Here is an 18,094-nt window from a genome sequence, read left to right as displayed (position 1 = left end):
AATTTACAATGTTGCGCATTTTGTGTTTTCGAGGGTTTTTGGCTAAAAAAATACTTTTACACAAATGTGACAAAGTGCAACAGAAAAAGGAAATCCCATCCCATTGTTCATATGTATTTGGTTTATACAAACCATTTTTAATATGTCTTTTTTCTTGGATTGCTGAACCAAACTCGCCTTTCATAACTTTATTTGACATTCTTGTCATACACTGAGAAATATTTGAAAGTATTAAAAACCATATGGTGATTCCTTTACAGAGATTTTATTTTTTGACATAAAATTAATTGACAATTTGTTTATTAAAATGCATTGGTAGTTATGGGACTATCAGAAAAGATTCCGTGCCCTGACAATATAAATAGCCAAGGTAACATGCAATCTTGTCATTAATTGTATTTGTCTTCACTATTATCATTCTTGTATTCTTAGCAAAGCATCCATGTTCAGATTTCTTGTTCAGAGTTTGTACTTCATATTAATGTGTATCTCTGGATATATTTTATTGCCTTGCAGGAACTGGTAGCATTTGGATTAAGCAACATATTTTGTGGCTGTTTCAGAGGGTTTGCTGCAAGTACTTCATTGTCAAGATCAGCTGTCCAGGAAAGCACAGGGGGGAAAACTCAGGTGAATATTTCAGTAACACTTTTACACCATAATAAATTAGTCTACAAAGAATTATACTATTAGGCCAGTAACCTACTGTTGTTAAAATCATGCTTTTTCTAATGTTTGTTTTTTAAATTCCTGTAAAAGTATGCAGGTACCCACCTCCACTTGCCCTTAGAGCAGCAATAATATCTTTTGTAGTCTGCACCCTCCATAACTCTTTCCGGCCTGTGGCTGTACTGATGTTCCGGTGGGTCCGCCGGCTGTCAGCACAATTTTGATGGTTCTTTTTTTATTAACTGTTTTGTGTCAGCGGGTCCAGTGGCATTATTGCCGCCGAGTCCGCTGACATTGCCCTTGGACTGTCAATCACAATGTCCACATTTTAAGCATGCTGACACACAGAATATGTCAACAGCCCGACTATCACACTTTTGGTGTCAGCAGTCTGACTGTAAACAGATTCACCGTCACCAGATTGTACCCAACCCGCAGAAATAGCTCACTGTTTAAACTGCCTCTGTCATGCAGCTTCTGTAATGCATCCCACATGCCCTTCACTGTAGTCTCATGTCTTATGTGAGTTAGCTGATCATCTTCAACTGATAAACTTATGGCTGTTCATGCCTGACTGTTTTTCTTATCACAGAGGTTATTAACCTCCCACAAGTTACCTCAGGATAGCAGTATCTCAGCTTTCAATTTCCACAGCTGATATTTGTCCTTATTCAGGATAGCCACTGCTAGTTTAAGTTCTGAGCTGCTGGTCAATGTCTTTCTATTCCGTTAGAAATGCAGGGCTGGGGTACTCACATACAATGCAGATTTCAGGGGACGATTGCTTGTATTCTTCTGTTGTGCAGTATCTGGGCATCAACACGAATGTGATAAGAACTTTACTGTCACCATTACCAGATAAACTCATATCATGGGGGATCACAAAAGAGAAGCAATCACATCACTATAACAATAAAGAGAGACTACACATATACAACCTAAGAAACAGCCATATAATGTCCCTCCACAAAAATCACGCAAATAGTGTTTCGCCTGTGGCTGTTGTTACTTTACAATAACTACATGCTTGAGGGCTAAATCTTATTTACAATATTTTGTAATAGAAGCTATGGAGGATCCCATGGGAATTGGAGATGATAAAAAAAAATTGCCAGGATGTATTTTTTTTTCTACATTTATAGAAAAGATGTCTAAAGACACAGGGATTGGAGAGGACAAATCTTCAATGACCATATCAAGGACTATTACTTTTCATCTAAATTACATGTTCTTCACTCAATGTTTTGTATACATCTGCAGTTTCCATCAGGATGCATTTCTACCTAGTACATTAATTCCAATACTTTAGGTTACAACACTCATCCCCAGATGCACGTTTGCATTTTACTCTGTGTGAAGCATATAATGTAGATAAGTAAGTATACAGCTTAGTATATCAAGAGAATCACTCAGTGTCTGACCACACATAAGTTGTATCCTGCTTGTACAAAATAATGCATCTATCCATATGGTAATAAGGGGCATGTCACACTGCTGGTTTGTCTATTATATTTCTAGAAATTTTTATTTTATTCATTCATTCATTTTTTTATTTTATTCTTTTTGTATTGATAGGTGGCAGGCCTTTTATCAGCTATTATTGTCATGATTGTCACTTTGGCTATTGGATTCCTCCTTGAACCATTACAAAAGGTAAGGTTGTAAGACATAAGTAATTAAAATATTTTTAAATTAAATTAAGCATAGCATGTTTATTCTTCATTCTGATATAACTTATTAATATTTAGTAGCTGGGCTATTTAATGTGCTTTAAAACCATGATTAACACAAACTGCATTCTATATAGAAATAAGTGTCCTAGGTGTCTATAAAATTGTCTGCATATCCAGATGCACTTGTAGTTTGCAGAGGCGTCTTCTGAACATGGATGCCCCCCTTGATGTTTGATGGGCAGACCATCAAAGCAAAACTTAGGCATTCTGTAGTGCACATGAAGGGCCTGAGTCATTAAGACATGTATTTGCAAGGAGTAGTAAAATAGGTTCTGCTTACACCCGCAGTCAACAAGGAACTGATCTTAAGATACGTGCCTTGTTGACTATGGGCCTGATTCATTAAGGATCTTAAATGAAGAGGTATCTTATTTCAGTCTCCTGGACAACACCATGTTACAATGCAAGGGGTGCAAACTAGTTTTCTGTTTTGCACATGGTTAAATACTGATTGTTTTTTCATGTAGCACACAAATACTTGATAGCTTATTTGTACACTGAAATTTAAAGTTGATATGTGTGTGCTACATGAAAAAACTGTCAGTATTTAACTTATGTGCAAAACAGAAAACTAGTTTGCACCCCTTGCATTGTAACATGGTTTTGTCCAGGAGACTGAAATAAGATACCTCTTCATTTAAGATCCTTAATGAATCAGGCCCTATGGGTGTATTTTCACAATCCTCTCTGTTCTGCTACACAGGACACTAGAGGATATGTCAGTTCCTGCAGCAGCCTGCAGGTCCAGGGGCATTACAGCCAATGGACCATGCCTGTTCAACGCAGTGTAAAAATAATAATTAAAAAAATTGTGCCCCCCCCCTTCCTCATGATATTAACTCAGCCTAGTGCTGGTAAGTGCAAGGTCAGTGGGGCGGGGAGCGTGGGGTCCCCCCAATTTTACTCCAACCAGCACTAGGTAAGTCAGAGGGGGTTGTTGGCATTATAGCTGGGGAACCCGAAACGTAGGGTCCCCCTGTCATAATGACAAACCAGCCCAAGGAGAAAAATCGGTAGAATAAACAGTGTAGGGTCCCCCCATTTCTCCTCCAACCAGCCCTAGGCTTTGTCAGCTGGGGCTGGTGTCACTAAAGCAGGTGAACCCGCAGTAAGAGGTCCCCCTGCCATGATACCAACCAGCCTCAAAGCATGGGGCTGGAATCCCTAGGAAGTTGGGGTTCGTAGTGGGAATGCCCCATGGTTATAAATAGACATTGCGTCTTTCATATTTCATTATGCAGCGTTTGTTCTTGCATACAGGTCATCTGTGAGGGTTTATTTTTTTGCCAAGCCAGATCCAGTGGATTATTTTGGGGTTCTTCAAGATTCAAGAAAAGATTTTTTTTTCTTAACCTGTGGAATATTTTTGGGGGGTTAACTTTTATAGACGACTCCAGATCCTTGGGTGCAAAGTTTTTTGAAAAGCTATAATACCTGGAAGGTCTTGGCTTTTATTATGGATACAAACCTATTGAATTAAAAGCTGGGTGTCAAGGCATGCAGGCACTTGTGGCTTTCCAGTGCCAACATACCCTGGCTGCCATGGGTATGCTGGTGCTAGTAGTTCTACAAACACCAGCATGCCCAGACTGTTAATGGCAGCCTGTACTTGTTAGGATCTGTAGTTCCACAAACTAAAATAGTATTTACACTTAAACTATTCACTTTATTAACCCACTCCCATCCCCAGGGGCATGGGAAGAGCCCTAGTGCTTTCAGCACAGGGCTGGGTACCCCTAGGGGGGGTACACCTTTGTTTTGCAGACACCAACTCTAGGGGAATCCAGTCCAGTGCTGATCAGCTTGGGGCTGGTTGGCATCATGGCAGGGGGACCCCACATTGGGGGTTGGAGTAAAATCAAAAATCAGAGGAACCCCACACTTTTTTTTCCCAATCAACACTTGGCTGGTAGCACAAGGGAAAAGCTTTTTCATTCTTTTTTTTTACATCTGTCTTTTACAGCTGCATGGGAACACTCTTACTGTACATAGCCTATGTTCATCCGCAACATTCCCCACCCCGTTCAATCCCCTAAAGGTTAGGTTGTAGTAAGCCATTTAAAAAAAAAAAATCAGCATGTGCAGGACCATTTTGTGGAGGATATGTTCAATACAGGCAGATACGTGCCTTAATGACTTAGGCCCCAAGTGTGTGTCATAAATTAGGTGCAATGTATTAAGCATGCATCATTATTTTTCTGCTGTCTTATTTGTGTTTTTCTAATCTTAATCTTTTGAGTACTCTCAGTGTTGGGGAGAACAGAAGTAGTCCTGGCTGATTGCACCCTTGCTTTAAATACGTGTTGAGTATATTTACCCAATGTTAGCTGCTGGCTGCTGGATGTGTGTCTCAGACTGCATGTGTGGCAGGAAAACTTGTGTTCCAATTGGTCCATCGCAAATCATGCTCTTCTCCTACCTTCTGTTCCAACGTACTGAGATCACACTATCAAGACTATATGAATTCAAACCCAAGCTCCCCCTCCTCCTTGGGCACACAACAAGCCAATATCCCTTTTTTTTAGGACAAATATAATCATTTAAAAACAAATAAATTGCCATCCTCACAGTCCTGCTGCCCTATGTTTTCTACCCACAAATCCTGCCTGTTTTCATATGATCATGGAACTCACAATGCAGAATACATCCCCTATATAAGATGTAAATAATAAATTAATATACAAAATAAAAACAATTACAATTATGATATACAAGGTGAGTTCAAAGTTAACCATAATTCCCCTATAACATTCTTGTTGCTTTTTTTTATTTATTGCTTATTCTAGTCGGTACTCTCAGCATTGGTCGTTATCAATCTAAAGGGTATGTTGATGCAGTTCAATGAAATTCCTAATTTGTTCCGGAAAGATAAATATGATTGTGTAAGTAGTACATTTGACTATAAGCCATAACTTCTTGCGTTTTGTTGTCAATTGAGCCATATAACATAATAATAGTGCAATGTCCAAGGACAAGGGCCAATAATTAATGAAAACTGATGTATTGACTTGAAATTCTTTAGACTGCTGCCAAAGTGGAAAAAAAAAACTTAGTTTTAAACAATGAAATACACATCTTGTTTGCATAGTGTGATTGCCAGTCTAGGTCCAAAGTATTATAATAAATGTAGTAATAAAATGGGAGTCTATAGAGTTTTCGACTCAGTAAATTACTTTAACTAATTTAGATAGTGGTATCTAGCACAGTTAAAATATCATTAAGATATTTATCTATAGCATGGAAAAAATTGATGGGTATTGTATAATGTATTTAGCTACCCATGGAAGAAATTGCTGGATATGGTATGAGAGATTTATTAAGATTTGTTTGAATAAAGTAAAGTGAGCATTGTATTATGGCCTGGTGTACACATTAAATGAGTGAATGAGCTCCAAATGACTGAAATGGCTAATCATTGATCCTTATTTTTCACAGTTAGTATGGGTGGTGACCTTTATTGCTGCTGTTTTACTTGGGCTTGACCTTGGATTGGCAGCAGGAGTAGGATTTGAGCTGCTGACTGTGGTATTCCGTGCACAGTTGTAAGTACAGTAGAACTTTTAACTTTTAGCATAAACACCATGGGCCTGATTCCAATCAGTACGCAAGTTGCGGTTTAAAAAAGAGCACAAAACATGATTATTGTTCCGGCTGTATTCAAATCCAAGTAGATCTCAATATGCGTTTTAACTTTAATCTGGGTGTAAGTACGCTCTGCCTAAATGGTACTTGCTGTATGCTAACAGACAGACCAAGGTGCAACATACGCACAAGCATATCAGAAAGCATATATAACAAAATGTATATTATAAAATAAATAAAAATAAACAAGTCTAAACAGTATAGTCATTAATAAAAATATGGTTGGTTAAAAAATATATAATTTTTTTACATTACATATATAAATCAAAAATGTCATAATGCGTTTTTATAGTCGATCTATCTTATATACACATGCTATCTAGTGGTACACATTGTAATTTTCCAAACAAAGACTATGCCGTGAAAGTCATCACTATTAGTTGGCGCTTACACCTGCCCTGTAGCTGGTACAAATGAACTTAAGAGAAACCCTTGAATCGGCTACATCTGAGCCGTAGGCAATAGTAAGTATTATTTGCTTTCGAACATGAATAGGAGTAAGATCCGTTTCTGAGCATGCACAGAGCTGTTTCACGCAAGATACGCTACGCAAGCGGACTTACAGCTGAACATGAATCAGGCACATTATTTTTATAGGCTCTATTCCACATACCATGTCTCATTTTGATAAAAGAATACTAAATATACAATATTCACACATGCATTAATATATTCTACAAGCATTAAAGCTGTGCTTGAATGGAAGGACTCTGCACCACCACCTGGTGGTCACAAGTGGTAGTTTTCTCCTTTAATTTGGCAACTTTTGGAAAATATTTAATGGCTGTGGAGTTCCCAAGCAGCTCCAATAATCCCTAATATAGCTAGTGTCAGAGGTTCTGGAGGTCATTTATGAAGTACGATTTATTGCCATGCAAAAGCTACTTGGAACTGCTGTTTGCAGCAATTTGAGAAAGTGTGCCTATATTCCTACTGAGGCATATGTGTTTATGAAACAATATTTTTGTATTTGCAAAGGAGAAGAAGTTTGCAGAGTTGGACAGGGTGGAGGTGTAGACCCCTGTCTGTCTGTTGTGCTCTGTAAGTGTATTCACTCAGGATCTCTGGAGATCCTCAAACATTTCACAATTTCACAGATTTAGTTCATTCCTCTTTTTCCCAGGATGCATTTTTTTTCCCCAGGCAGAGCAGAATGACAGAAGTATCACTTTACATGATGGCCCCAGAGCTGATGCTCTTTCATCCTGAGATTGTCATGATCTTTAGTCTGGACCTGTTATCATCTCCACTTTTGCTGTTCTACCACTTGCTTCACATAGTACTCACAAGTCAACAATTTTTCACACATAATCTATGTATACCTCTTAGGGGTCGATGTGCATTGGAGTCCCTCTAGATCGGTTGTGGAAGCACTTTGTGGCTATTTAATATTGCACATTTTGCTTGCACCCCAAAGAGGGGGAGTGGGAAAATCCACAATGTTAGGTACCGTACCTGAATATGCACCCAGTTGAACGTTGTGGTCATACTCTGCCACACATCTCTTTGCATTAAATTTCCCCCTTAGAATGGACATCCATGTTCCTGCACTCTTCACTTCATATCAAGCAAGGCTGACAGCACCTGCTTTGGTTATGCCTCTGATCTCTCAAAGCTTCTTTCAGCAGTTTCACTGACTCCTCTGTCTGCTCTCCGCTTGATTCCAGGTTTTGGTGGTAGTTGAGGTTTTCTTCCTGTCTACCGGAGGGGGCACTTAACTGCTCCAGTCCCACCACTACATTCTAGACTGCATTAACGGCATTTCCATTCATACCACACAACTCAGGGTATCACACAGGCTCATACAGCCAAAGAGGATGTCACTAAGGAGTGCTTAGTAAAGTACAGAGTAGGCACACTGATAAGGCTCATATTGAAGACCAGTGGAGAAATGAAATTTCTTTTTCTGGCCTGAGAATGTTATAATGAGATAAAGAGGGGGTATTTTTAGTGCCATTCTTTGGTGTGCAAAGGGGCTGTATAACTTATTTCCATTCCGTAAAAAGATTTCCGTTTTGTTGCATCTCAAAGCCCGTGCTCTTTGGGTTTCGATCTCTTTGAGACCCATTTTGCACCTCCATGCTGCACTTAGTGGTGAATTTTATCCATGGAGCACTACCTACTAATACTAATCAGGGCCACCAAAAGGTAGTTCCTATACATCATTTTGTAAAAATGAATAGTTGTTGCTGTGGATTCTGCATGCAGACAGGACAGTCTGCACCTCCTCATTGATACGATAATATTACATCTCTGCCTTTCTGTCTCATAATTCTATGGAGTAGTGGTATGCAAGACTGATGGCTAAGCATCACCTGAGTCACCTGTGAGCCGCAGCATATGTCCAACAGCAGTTCCCAGACTTTTCCAACATCCCCCCCCCATCCCGCTTCCCTTTGTCCAGCTCTCCACTTCCGGGCCAGTCCATCCAAAGTCAACACATCCAAAGTACCTGGGGCCTGTTTTTGTGGCTCCCACACAAAGACAGGCCCCAGGTATTTTGTTCTCACCCCTTTTCCCTACATTGGCACACCTGCTTAGCCATATTAACTAAGACTGCATGCCTAGGGGCTTTTAAAATGTATGATTTTATTAAAAACAATCAGTCACTGTATATTGGTATATTCTAATTAATTACTGTATTCAATGGAATATTAAACAAAATCCTACAATATATTATGCTTGTCACTTGTTCCAATAATCATGTTTACTGCTAGTGTGAGCAATGCTTACGTTTTTTTACAAACTTTTAAGTACTTCAACAATGCTTTCTGACATTTTTTTCTACATCTTTTTCAGTCCAAAATGCTCCCAAGTGGCGAATGTTGAAGGAAGTGACATTTACAGGAACAGAAAAGACTATAGAAATGTACAGTATATTTTGTTATTTGTACCAATAAGTAAATAGACCTGCTTATTTTGTGTTTTACAGAGAATCAACAAAGAGATCATTGGTTCAATTCACATCATATTTAATCCATATTTATTGGGTTCAAATATTTATTAAGTGAATCAGAACACTAGAATTTCTCTCCAGTGGTGGACCAAGATGGAAATGAGCCCTCTTCTCTCCTTAGAGGAGCTGTGATCTTTGTGATAGGTGCTCACAGCTACCAGACCTATAATGTTAATAAGAAAAAAGCTAAAAAAAACTGGTAATGTACACTAAATTGTATACATATTTTACCGCCAACAATAGGCTATGCCATTAGTAGCATGTTGTTATAACACAGCGGTAACGCATATGCACTAAACCCCAGTAGTATTGTTTCCAATACTGAGCAGTAGCACAAATGGTCATGCTGTAACTGGTAGCAGTAGCATTAATAGTAATGCCCAGTACTGTGCCCATCACTAGTATTGCCAATAGCAATAGGTAGCGGTATTATTTATCATACAGAGTACTATGGTCATTAGTAGCAGCAAAGAGACCCTTTTATCCTCTCATCCCAAGTGCTTTCTGGATAATTCCACTCTGTAATTACTGTGAGAGATTTTCCAATATGATGACGTTGTGTATATCACTTATTCTTGTGCTTGTCTTTTGCAGATTTATGAGCCTCAAGGAATCAAGATTTTCAGATGTCCATCGCCAATATTTTTTGCAAATATTGATTTTTTCAGGGATAAACTTGTGGCTGCTGTAAGTTATGGTACCTTAGTTATATATATATATGTATGTTTTTACACTTTTTGAAATTGTAATTTCATATGTACATATCTATTGCAGGCAGGGTTTAGCCCACTGAGGGTGCTACGCAAGCGCAACAAAGCTTTAATAAAAATAAAAAAGCTATTGAAAAAAGGGGAACTTCAAGTCACACCAGTAAGTATTAAGCATATGTTAAGTAAATAAGTTTTCTGGAGGTAGATTCTAGGTGATAAGTGTTGTTAGCTGCAGGGGTACATAATCTGTTCAGGTAATTGGGTAACCTCACCACATTAGAGTATATTTAAAGTATTTAAGTGTTTAAAGGACAAAGAGGCTAAATTAACTCAACCTCTGGACTCAAGCGACAGACAGCCTAGATCTGATAGCATATCACAATGGTGGGTTTTGCGCTTACACAAGAAAATAAAAACAGCAGATTGAGTTGTAAAGAATATCAAGAATTCTATGGTGGATTTGAGAGGCTGTACTATAAAATATACCCACATATTCTATCACTGGAATTAGCATCCGTTGAAACATACATATATACCTGTTAGGAGGCAAATCTTTTGCAACTGTTATGGCACAGGTTCAAATAGTCTCTAAGGATGACTTATTGTAAACCAGGCACATATGCTGCTGATACAGACATGGACGCCTCTCCATATGCTTATGGCTCTATAGTGGGTGGAAATCATTTTCCATGCTCTTTTTTTAAATATACTTTACTTCTGTTTTGCGGCAAACTCTGCTTCAACCCCATAATGTCTCCAACAATTCCTGCTCCAGCACCCTCAGTTCTATGGGAATGGGAGCTGCTAAAGGTGAAGGCCACGTTCAGTTTATTTCTAAAGGTTCATTCCCGGAGTCTGGTGCTTAGCATCATAATTATCTGCACACAAATGGCTAGACAATGGATAGAAGCTGATTTACAGATTATTGGTACGACAATTATAAATACATAAAACAGTAATGAATGTCTGAGGAACCCTAAAAATAATATCTTGGTAGCCAGAGTTGAAGCCAGTGATTGACACAAACTGAGATCTTCCTAATAAAGTGGAATGAAACCACTTTAGCAAGTGCTTCTATACCTGGGCAAAAAGTTTGCTTAGCAGTTTAGTGTGAGCCACAGTTTCAAAAGTTTTTTCAAAATCTAGAAATAATGTCCATGTTTTATTCCACACAGTAGATTTTTAGTAAGGTTGTTACCATGAAATGGTTTGGGTGTAATTTCGTCACATAGGACTCTGTCAGGGGTATCTTACAAATGGATGTGTGACACCTCCTGCCAAAGTCATATGTGATGGAGTGCATAGGGAGTGTGGCCTGGCATTCGTTTTTGAAATCACAGAAATCCACAGCAGGGCAACAGATGACAAATAATTACACTTTTATGGTGGATTTGTAATAAAGTCTTTTATTACACTATAGAGAGACCCCTTTTTTCTCTTCTGTTCATATATATACAAGTAGTCTAATGAAAAATGATAACAATTTTGTATGCATAGTTATATAAAATAATGCATTTTAAGTTCAGCTATTAGAATTTTGATTATTATAAGGTTGAGCTATATATTACTGGCTGCACCCTTACCTATGCTCATTCTAATTTGATGAACCTGAGAAAGATTCTACCCCTATAAATATCTGAGAGAGTGTAGCAAATGTCTGTACAAAGGCTGTGTTATACTTAAGGGTCATTTACAAATGGGAAAAATTGCAGAGGAACAACACAAATGCCATTTCTTCATCTTTTGTATTGTTTATTTCCATTTATGTGCATGTAAAACAATAATAATAACGTATAGATATGACACATGAAATATATATAGCCCCCACAGTACCCTTACTCTCTTGACCTAAATAAGACATAATGTTCCAATAAGTATAATTTTAACAGAAAAAAGAAAAAGTTGCAATTATCAAAACAAGTAAGTATAGTATTTTGAAATGACATTTTTACTATTACCACTTTTCATATTCTTCCAACAAACAACAAGCCTGCAAAATGTTGTATAAAGCATCTGTAAAACTCAAACATAAATAGGTAGAGTGGGATGTACATATGTATGTGCATGGTGAGTAAATAGGAGCATATAACCACTGTGTTACTGCTAGTAAGGTTATCAGGGGGAGGGGGGTTGAAAAATAATAAACTTAACCTAAATAATGTTATATACGGCACTTGTCAATTATGTAATTACCGTATATACTCGAGTATAAGCCGAGTTTTTCAGCACATTTTTTGTGCTGGAAAAGCTCCCCCTCGGCTTATACTCGAGTGATACTCCAGGACCACAATGCACGGCCATAACGAGGGTGGTGCCTGCCTCCATAGCTTCAGCCCTTAAGTTCCGCTTAAGGGCTGAAGAGAGAGAGAAAGAAAAAATCAACTTACAAGAGTTTGGTGCTTGTTGCCGTAAGTTCCGCAGTGGAACGCATGTGCGTTCCAAATGCCGAACTTCCTGTCCGTGGACAGGAAGTTCGGCATTTGGAACGCACATGCGTTCCACTGCGGAGGTGGAACCCTGACTGACCTAGTCTCCGCGCACACGAACCCTGACTGACCTAGTCTCTGCGGAGGTAAGTAAAAGGATGAACTCTCTCTCCCTATCCCCCTCCCCCTCCCCCTCGGGTTGAAGTTGGACATGATAAAAAAAACAAGTGTACTAAGAACATCCTATGGCTGCCGGGTAAGCAGTAAATGTGGCATGTGGGGTGGGCTGTGTGCGCTCTTTATGTTGAGCTGAACTTTCCATGTTTTTGCCTCTCCTCACACTGAGGGGATTAACACACTTGTTCCACTTCATATGATCTACTGAAAACACAATACAGTGAGAGCACTCACTCAGATAACTGTTTTGTGGGGAGTTTCAATTGGAGACAGCAAACTTGAGAAAGCAAAAAGAACAAAACTCCATATATTTCTCCAACCTCAGGTTCTCTGAGTAGGTCTGATAATGCCCTCTTTGCTATGGTTAACTGAAAGGAAAACATCCTCTTGGATTAATGGGACTTCATGCCATGTCTGGGAGATTTCCTTCCCTCTGACCACAGCTTCATGTTTTACTTCACTGTTCATTAAACTCTCTCTCTACCCTAGACTTATACTCGAGTCAATAAGTTTTCCCAGTTTTTTGTGGTATAATTAGGTGCCTCGGCTTATATTCGGGTCGACTTATACTCGAGTATATACGGTATGTTATTTTCTGTTTACCCTGAAAACAATGTAATAGCATTTTATTTAACTTGCTAATAATTTATATTGCAGAAAGGAATGATTTGTACATCATATAATCCCAAAGAGTCTGATGATGAAGAACTGGACAATAACAGGATTGAAGAGCTGGACCAACCAATAAACACTGCTGATCTACCCATTGTCATAGACTGGAACAAGGATCTTCCCAATAATATTGTGGTTCCCAGAATAGATCTTCACAGTTTAGTCATTGATTTCGGAGCAGTGTCTTTCCTAGATATGTCTGGAATGAAAGGCCTAAAAGCGGTATGTAATATACAGTAAAAGCAGTGTTCATAGATAGGTAGATATAGTAATTGCATATTCTAATGTTGTTTTGTTTCTCACATATAAATTCATTACAACATTATTGGCTTTTTCCATAATAACATACCTACACAAAGTATTTTTATTTGTATATAAAGACTCAAAATGTTTCAGCAAGAAGACTTGGATAAACAAAGAATTTTTGCAAATCAATAAAAAATGTATGGCCAATAATACAAAATATATATGTATATACAGTGTAGAGCTGGTAAATTTTAGCCCGGCGGGCAAGACACGACTTTTAAGGGGAAAAAATGCAGGTGACCCAGTGACCCAGGTAGCCCATTATGGGAACAGCCCAATGGGCAGATGTCCCCCTGCCCCCCAACCCAGCCTGCCCCTGTGTATATATATCCTAACCAGCAGCTGCAGTTAGAACTTGCCAATACAAAAAAAAACATTTTATAAATTAATACAAAACATACAGCGCCCGGTAAAAAAAATATTGTCCTAAAAACAAACCGATCTATGTCCGCAGATCAATTAAAATAACACTATTTGTTAAAACATTATTCATACATGTCAGAAAAATTAAAACAGTGAATTTACAATGGCAAAGGATAAATATATATACGCAACAATATATGTATGTACTACTGCAAGCCTCAAGTAATTAGTATTTAATGCCTGATACTAAACCTCTGGTTAATTGTATTTCTTTGTATTTCAGCAATCAACCAGATACATTAAACCTCTCTCCTGTACTTAGAATAAGACATATATCAATATATGATTGTGCTGTCACCACTCAGCAACACTATAAATTTCTAGAGCATAAATGAGAATATCACACTCTTCAGTTCAGAAATAGCAGTCACAAAAGCATGTCACTCTGGAAGCAGCTGACATAATAAGAAATCCAGCACAGGTGAACGTCCCTTAGGATACAACTTTCTCCACCATCTTTCAATAAGGAATGTGACATAGAAACTTTTTAGCGTGAATGTAGTGCTGCTGTCAATAACAAAACATTTGATAAATTCATTTTGTTTATACTTGTAAAAAGCCAGATTCCGTGGTGAAGTCTGGAACAAAAGTCATACGAAGATGATAATGAAGCAAACTTTTGTTCAAACATATAAGTCATGCCACACAATACCGCTCCTAGACTATATTATACCTCATCTACACCCCCATGCTGGTCCCATAGTGGTCTACCTTGGGCTGGGCCACCTGCATTTTTTTTTTTCATTTAAGATGATCCTAATAAGCTGCTGAGTCGAGTCTTGTCCTCCGGGCTAAAGTTTTCCAGCCATCCCCTTTTTGTGGCTAAAAGAGAGTCAACTCCATTTGTAGTAGAGATGGGCGGGTCCGGTTCTCCGAGAACCGAACCCACCCGAACTTTGGGTATCCGAGTACCGAGCTGAGCAGCTCGGTACTCTCCCGCCCATTCCGAATCCAATTCGAGGCCGAACGTCATTGTGACGTCGTCGGATCTCTGGGCTCGGTTCTCGCGATACTTCAACTTTATAAATACACGCCTCCACAGCAATCCATCGCCATTTGACAGAGGGAGAGAGCAGGGTGTAGTCATAGGCTAATTAGAGCAGGGACAGAGAATACAATATTGTTCTTGCAATTGCTCTAACCAAAATCGCTAGTGCAGAGAGGAGGATAGAGGTTTATTATTTTTTCTTCATATTTGGCACTCCCCAGCGCTTTTGGGGTGTCCCCCATAATTGTGCATAAATATTTCTGGCTGTCAAAAGTCATATCTGTCAGCAGTATCTACTAAATAATTTTTAGCACTCCTCAGTGCTTTTGGGGTGTCCTCCCTAATTGTGCATTAATATTTCTGGCTGTCAAAAGTCATATCTGTCAGCAGTATCTACTAAATAATTTTTAGCACTCCTCAGTGCTTTTGGGGTGTCCTCCCTAATTGTGCATTAATATTCCTGGCTGTCAAAAGTCATATCTGTCAGCAGTATCTACTAAATAATTTTTAGCACTCCTCAGTGCTTTTGGGGTGTCCTCCCTAATTGTGCATTAATATTTCTGGCTGTCAAAAGTCATTTCTGTCAGCAGTATCTACTAAATAATTTTTAGCACACCTCAGTGCTTTTAGGGTGTCCTCCCTAATTGTGCATTAATATTTCTGGCTGTCAAAAGTCATATCTGTCAGCAGTATCTACTAAATAATTTTTAGCACTCCTCAGTGCTTTTGGGGTGTCCTCCCTAATTGTGCATTAATATTTCTGGCTGTCAAAAGTCATATCTGTCAGCAGTATCTACTAAATAATTTTTAGCACTCCTCAGTGCTTTTGGGGTGTCCTCCCTAATTGTGCATTAATATTTCTGGCTGTCAAAAGTCATAACTGTCAGCAGTATCTACTAAATAATTTTTAGCACTCCCCAGTGGTTTGCGCTCAGAATGGATTCAAAGCAGTCCACATATGATCTGAATGAGCAACCAGGTTCTGTCACCAGTCCTGATGTTAGTGTTCCCAGTACTTCATCTGGCCAAGGCGATGTCAAACAACAGAGTGTTTTCAAATTAGTGCAAAAAACAAAAACCAAAAAAAAATTTACTGTATTGAAGCGAAAAAGAAGTGTAACTGAGCAAAAGTTAAGTGACGATAAAAAAAAAATTGCAAGCATGCCATTCTACACACGCAGTGGCAAAGAGAGAATGAGGCCTTCACCTTTGGCTATTAGTGGCAGATCCCAAAAAGTTACCCAGCCTACAATTGGTGCACAACTACTGTTACGCGTCAAAGCCGAGCTGCAAGATAACAGTGAGGCATTACAGGAGAATATTTGCTCTGATTCACAAATGACAACAATCCCTGTGGAGAGTCCATCCAACAGTGGGATGTCTAATCGTGAGCATTCTGCTGATGTGTGCCTTAATAGCCCGAGTGTAGCCGGTGATACCCAAATTGAGGATGCCACTTTGGAATTAGAAGAGGATGAGGGGGAGATTTGTGTAGGCGACGAGGGCGCTAATGAGGATGTTGATGAGGATGAGGTTGTTTGTGTAAGTCCTGCACCAGTGGCAGCAGTTCTGGCACGTGACAAGAAAAAGGCCATTGTCATGCCTTGGCATAAAACAAAAAAATCCACTTCTTATGTGTGGAATTATTTCTACCCAAATCCAGACAACAATTGTATAGCCATTTGTAGTGTATGTGAAGCCACAGTCAGTCGAGGGAGGGACCTTAACCATCTTGGAACCTCGTCTATGTTACGCCATTTAACGAGAGTTCATGGCAAAGTGTTGGGAAAAGCTGAAAGTTCTTCCCAAAAGAATACAAGCACTCCCTCATCAGCTAAGACCCTCCGCTCACCGACATACCGACGGCTACAAAATACACCCACCACACCATCCTCATCAATATCCTTAGTAGCGCTCGGAGTTAGCCCGGCATCCCACTTAAGGCTGGATGACTCCGGCACTATTATTGATTCCTCTGAAGAAAGCGTTAGTCCTGCTGCTGCTGTTGCTGCTGCTGGGGGTGAATCATCATCCCAGAGGCAGGTTAATAAAATGAGCAGTCCTACATTTCAGCAATTAACTGTGAAACAATCATTTGCGAGGGGAAGCAAATATGACAGCAGTCACCCAGTCGCCAAGCGAATCACAGACGCCATGGCTGCAATGTTAGTGTTAGATCTGCGTCCAATCTCCACAATAAACGCAGCTGGTTTTTCACAGTTAATTGAGGTTTTGTGTCCGCGTTACAGAATTCCATCGTGACACCATTTCTCCCGTAAAGCTATTCCACAACTATACCAAAAAGTGTGTAAAAATGTAGAGATTGTGCTGAAAAATGCCATTCTGCCCACTGTTCACTTAACCACAGATATGTGGACAAGTGGAAGTGGCCAAACCAAAGACTATATGACTGTGACAGCCCACTGGGTTGGTCATTCACCTTCACCAGCAGGAACAGCAGCAGCATGTACACCACTACGTAACATTTGTCACAGGCAGGCCACTCTTTGTATCACCGGCTTCACTAACAGGCATACGGCTGACAATTTGTTACGCAAACTGAGAGATGTGATTGATGCATGGCTTATACCACTCGGACTCTCCCCAGGGTATGTCATTTCAGATAACGCCAACAATATAGTGCGAGCATTACAGCTGGGTGATTTCCAACATATTCCCTGTTTTGCTCACACCATCAACTTGGTGGTGCAGAGCTTCCTACGAAATAACCGTGAGGTGCAGGAGATGCTTTCGGTGGCCCGTAAAATTTCAGGCCATTTCAGGCATTCAGCCACAGCATGTAGGAGATTACAGCAGCTCCAAGAGCAGTTTAACTTGCCCTGCCACCAACTTAAGCAAGAGGTGGTAACTCGGTGGAATTCCACCCTGTACATGCTTCAGAGGATGGAGGAACAGCGCAAAGCCATCCAAGCATATTGCACAAGTCATGACATTGGGAAAGGAGGGGGGATGTATTTCACTCTTGCACAGTGGGGAATCCTTTCAGTGCTGTGCAAGGTGCTGAAACCATTTGAAGTTGTGACATGTGAGGTCAGTGCAGACTCTGCTAGTTTGAGCCAAGTCATTCCTTTAATTAGACTATTGGAAAAGCAGCTTGAGAAAATGAAGGAGGAGCTGAAAGCAAGCAATTCAGCAAAGTATGTTGGCCTTGTCGATCAAGTACTTAATTCGCTTCACAATGATCCTCGAGTTATTAAGATCTTGAACTCGGATCAGTACGTTTTGGCCACTGTGCTTGATCCAAGGTTTAAAACCTACATTGAGTCTTTACTTGTAAATGAGCGAGATGTGAACTTTTGCAAGGAGCTATTGCTCAGCAAGTTGGCCGCTGAACTGGGCCTCGGCTTGACGACGTGTCCTCCTTCACTTTC

General features: G+C 39.5%; 1 protein-coding gene across 1 annotated transcript in view; it reads left to right on the top strand.

The window, feature by feature from the left end:
• LOC142150771 (chloride anion exchanger-like) overlaps nucleotides 1–18,094 on the top strand; it is a 53,229-nt gene that overhangs the window by 25,099 nt on the left and 10,036 nt on the right. The window contains exons 9-16 of the mRNA XM_075205963.1: nucleotides 517–630; nucleotides 2,245–2,322; nucleotides 5,189–5,284; nucleotides 5,838–5,944; nucleotides 8,844–8,913; nucleotides 9,595–9,687; nucleotides 9,775–9,870; nucleotides 12,971–13,207. Coding sequence (XP_075062064.1) covers nucleotides 517–630; nucleotides 2,245–2,322; nucleotides 5,189–5,284; nucleotides 5,838–5,944; nucleotides 8,844–8,913; nucleotides 9,595–9,687; nucleotides 9,775–9,870; nucleotides 12,971–13,207 — 891 coding nt within the window. The remainder of the gene's footprint in view (nucleotides 1–516; nucleotides 631–2,244; nucleotides 2,323–5,188; nucleotides 5,285–5,837; nucleotides 5,945–8,843; nucleotides 8,914–9,594; nucleotides 9,688–9,774; nucleotides 9,871–12,970; nucleotides 13,208–18,094) is intronic.

Source organism: Mixophyes fleayi, chromosome 4 (genome assembly GCF_038048845.1).
Source record: "Mixophyes fleayi isolate aMixFle1 chromosome 4, aMixFle1.hap1, whole genome shotgun sequence".
Classification (NCBI taxonomy): Eukaryota; Metazoa; Chordata; class Amphibia; order Anura; family Limnodynastidae; genus Mixophyes; species Mixophyes fleayi.
The sequence above is the reverse complement of the archived record's forward strand: the minus strand, read 5'-3'. Positions and strand labels throughout refer to the sequence as shown.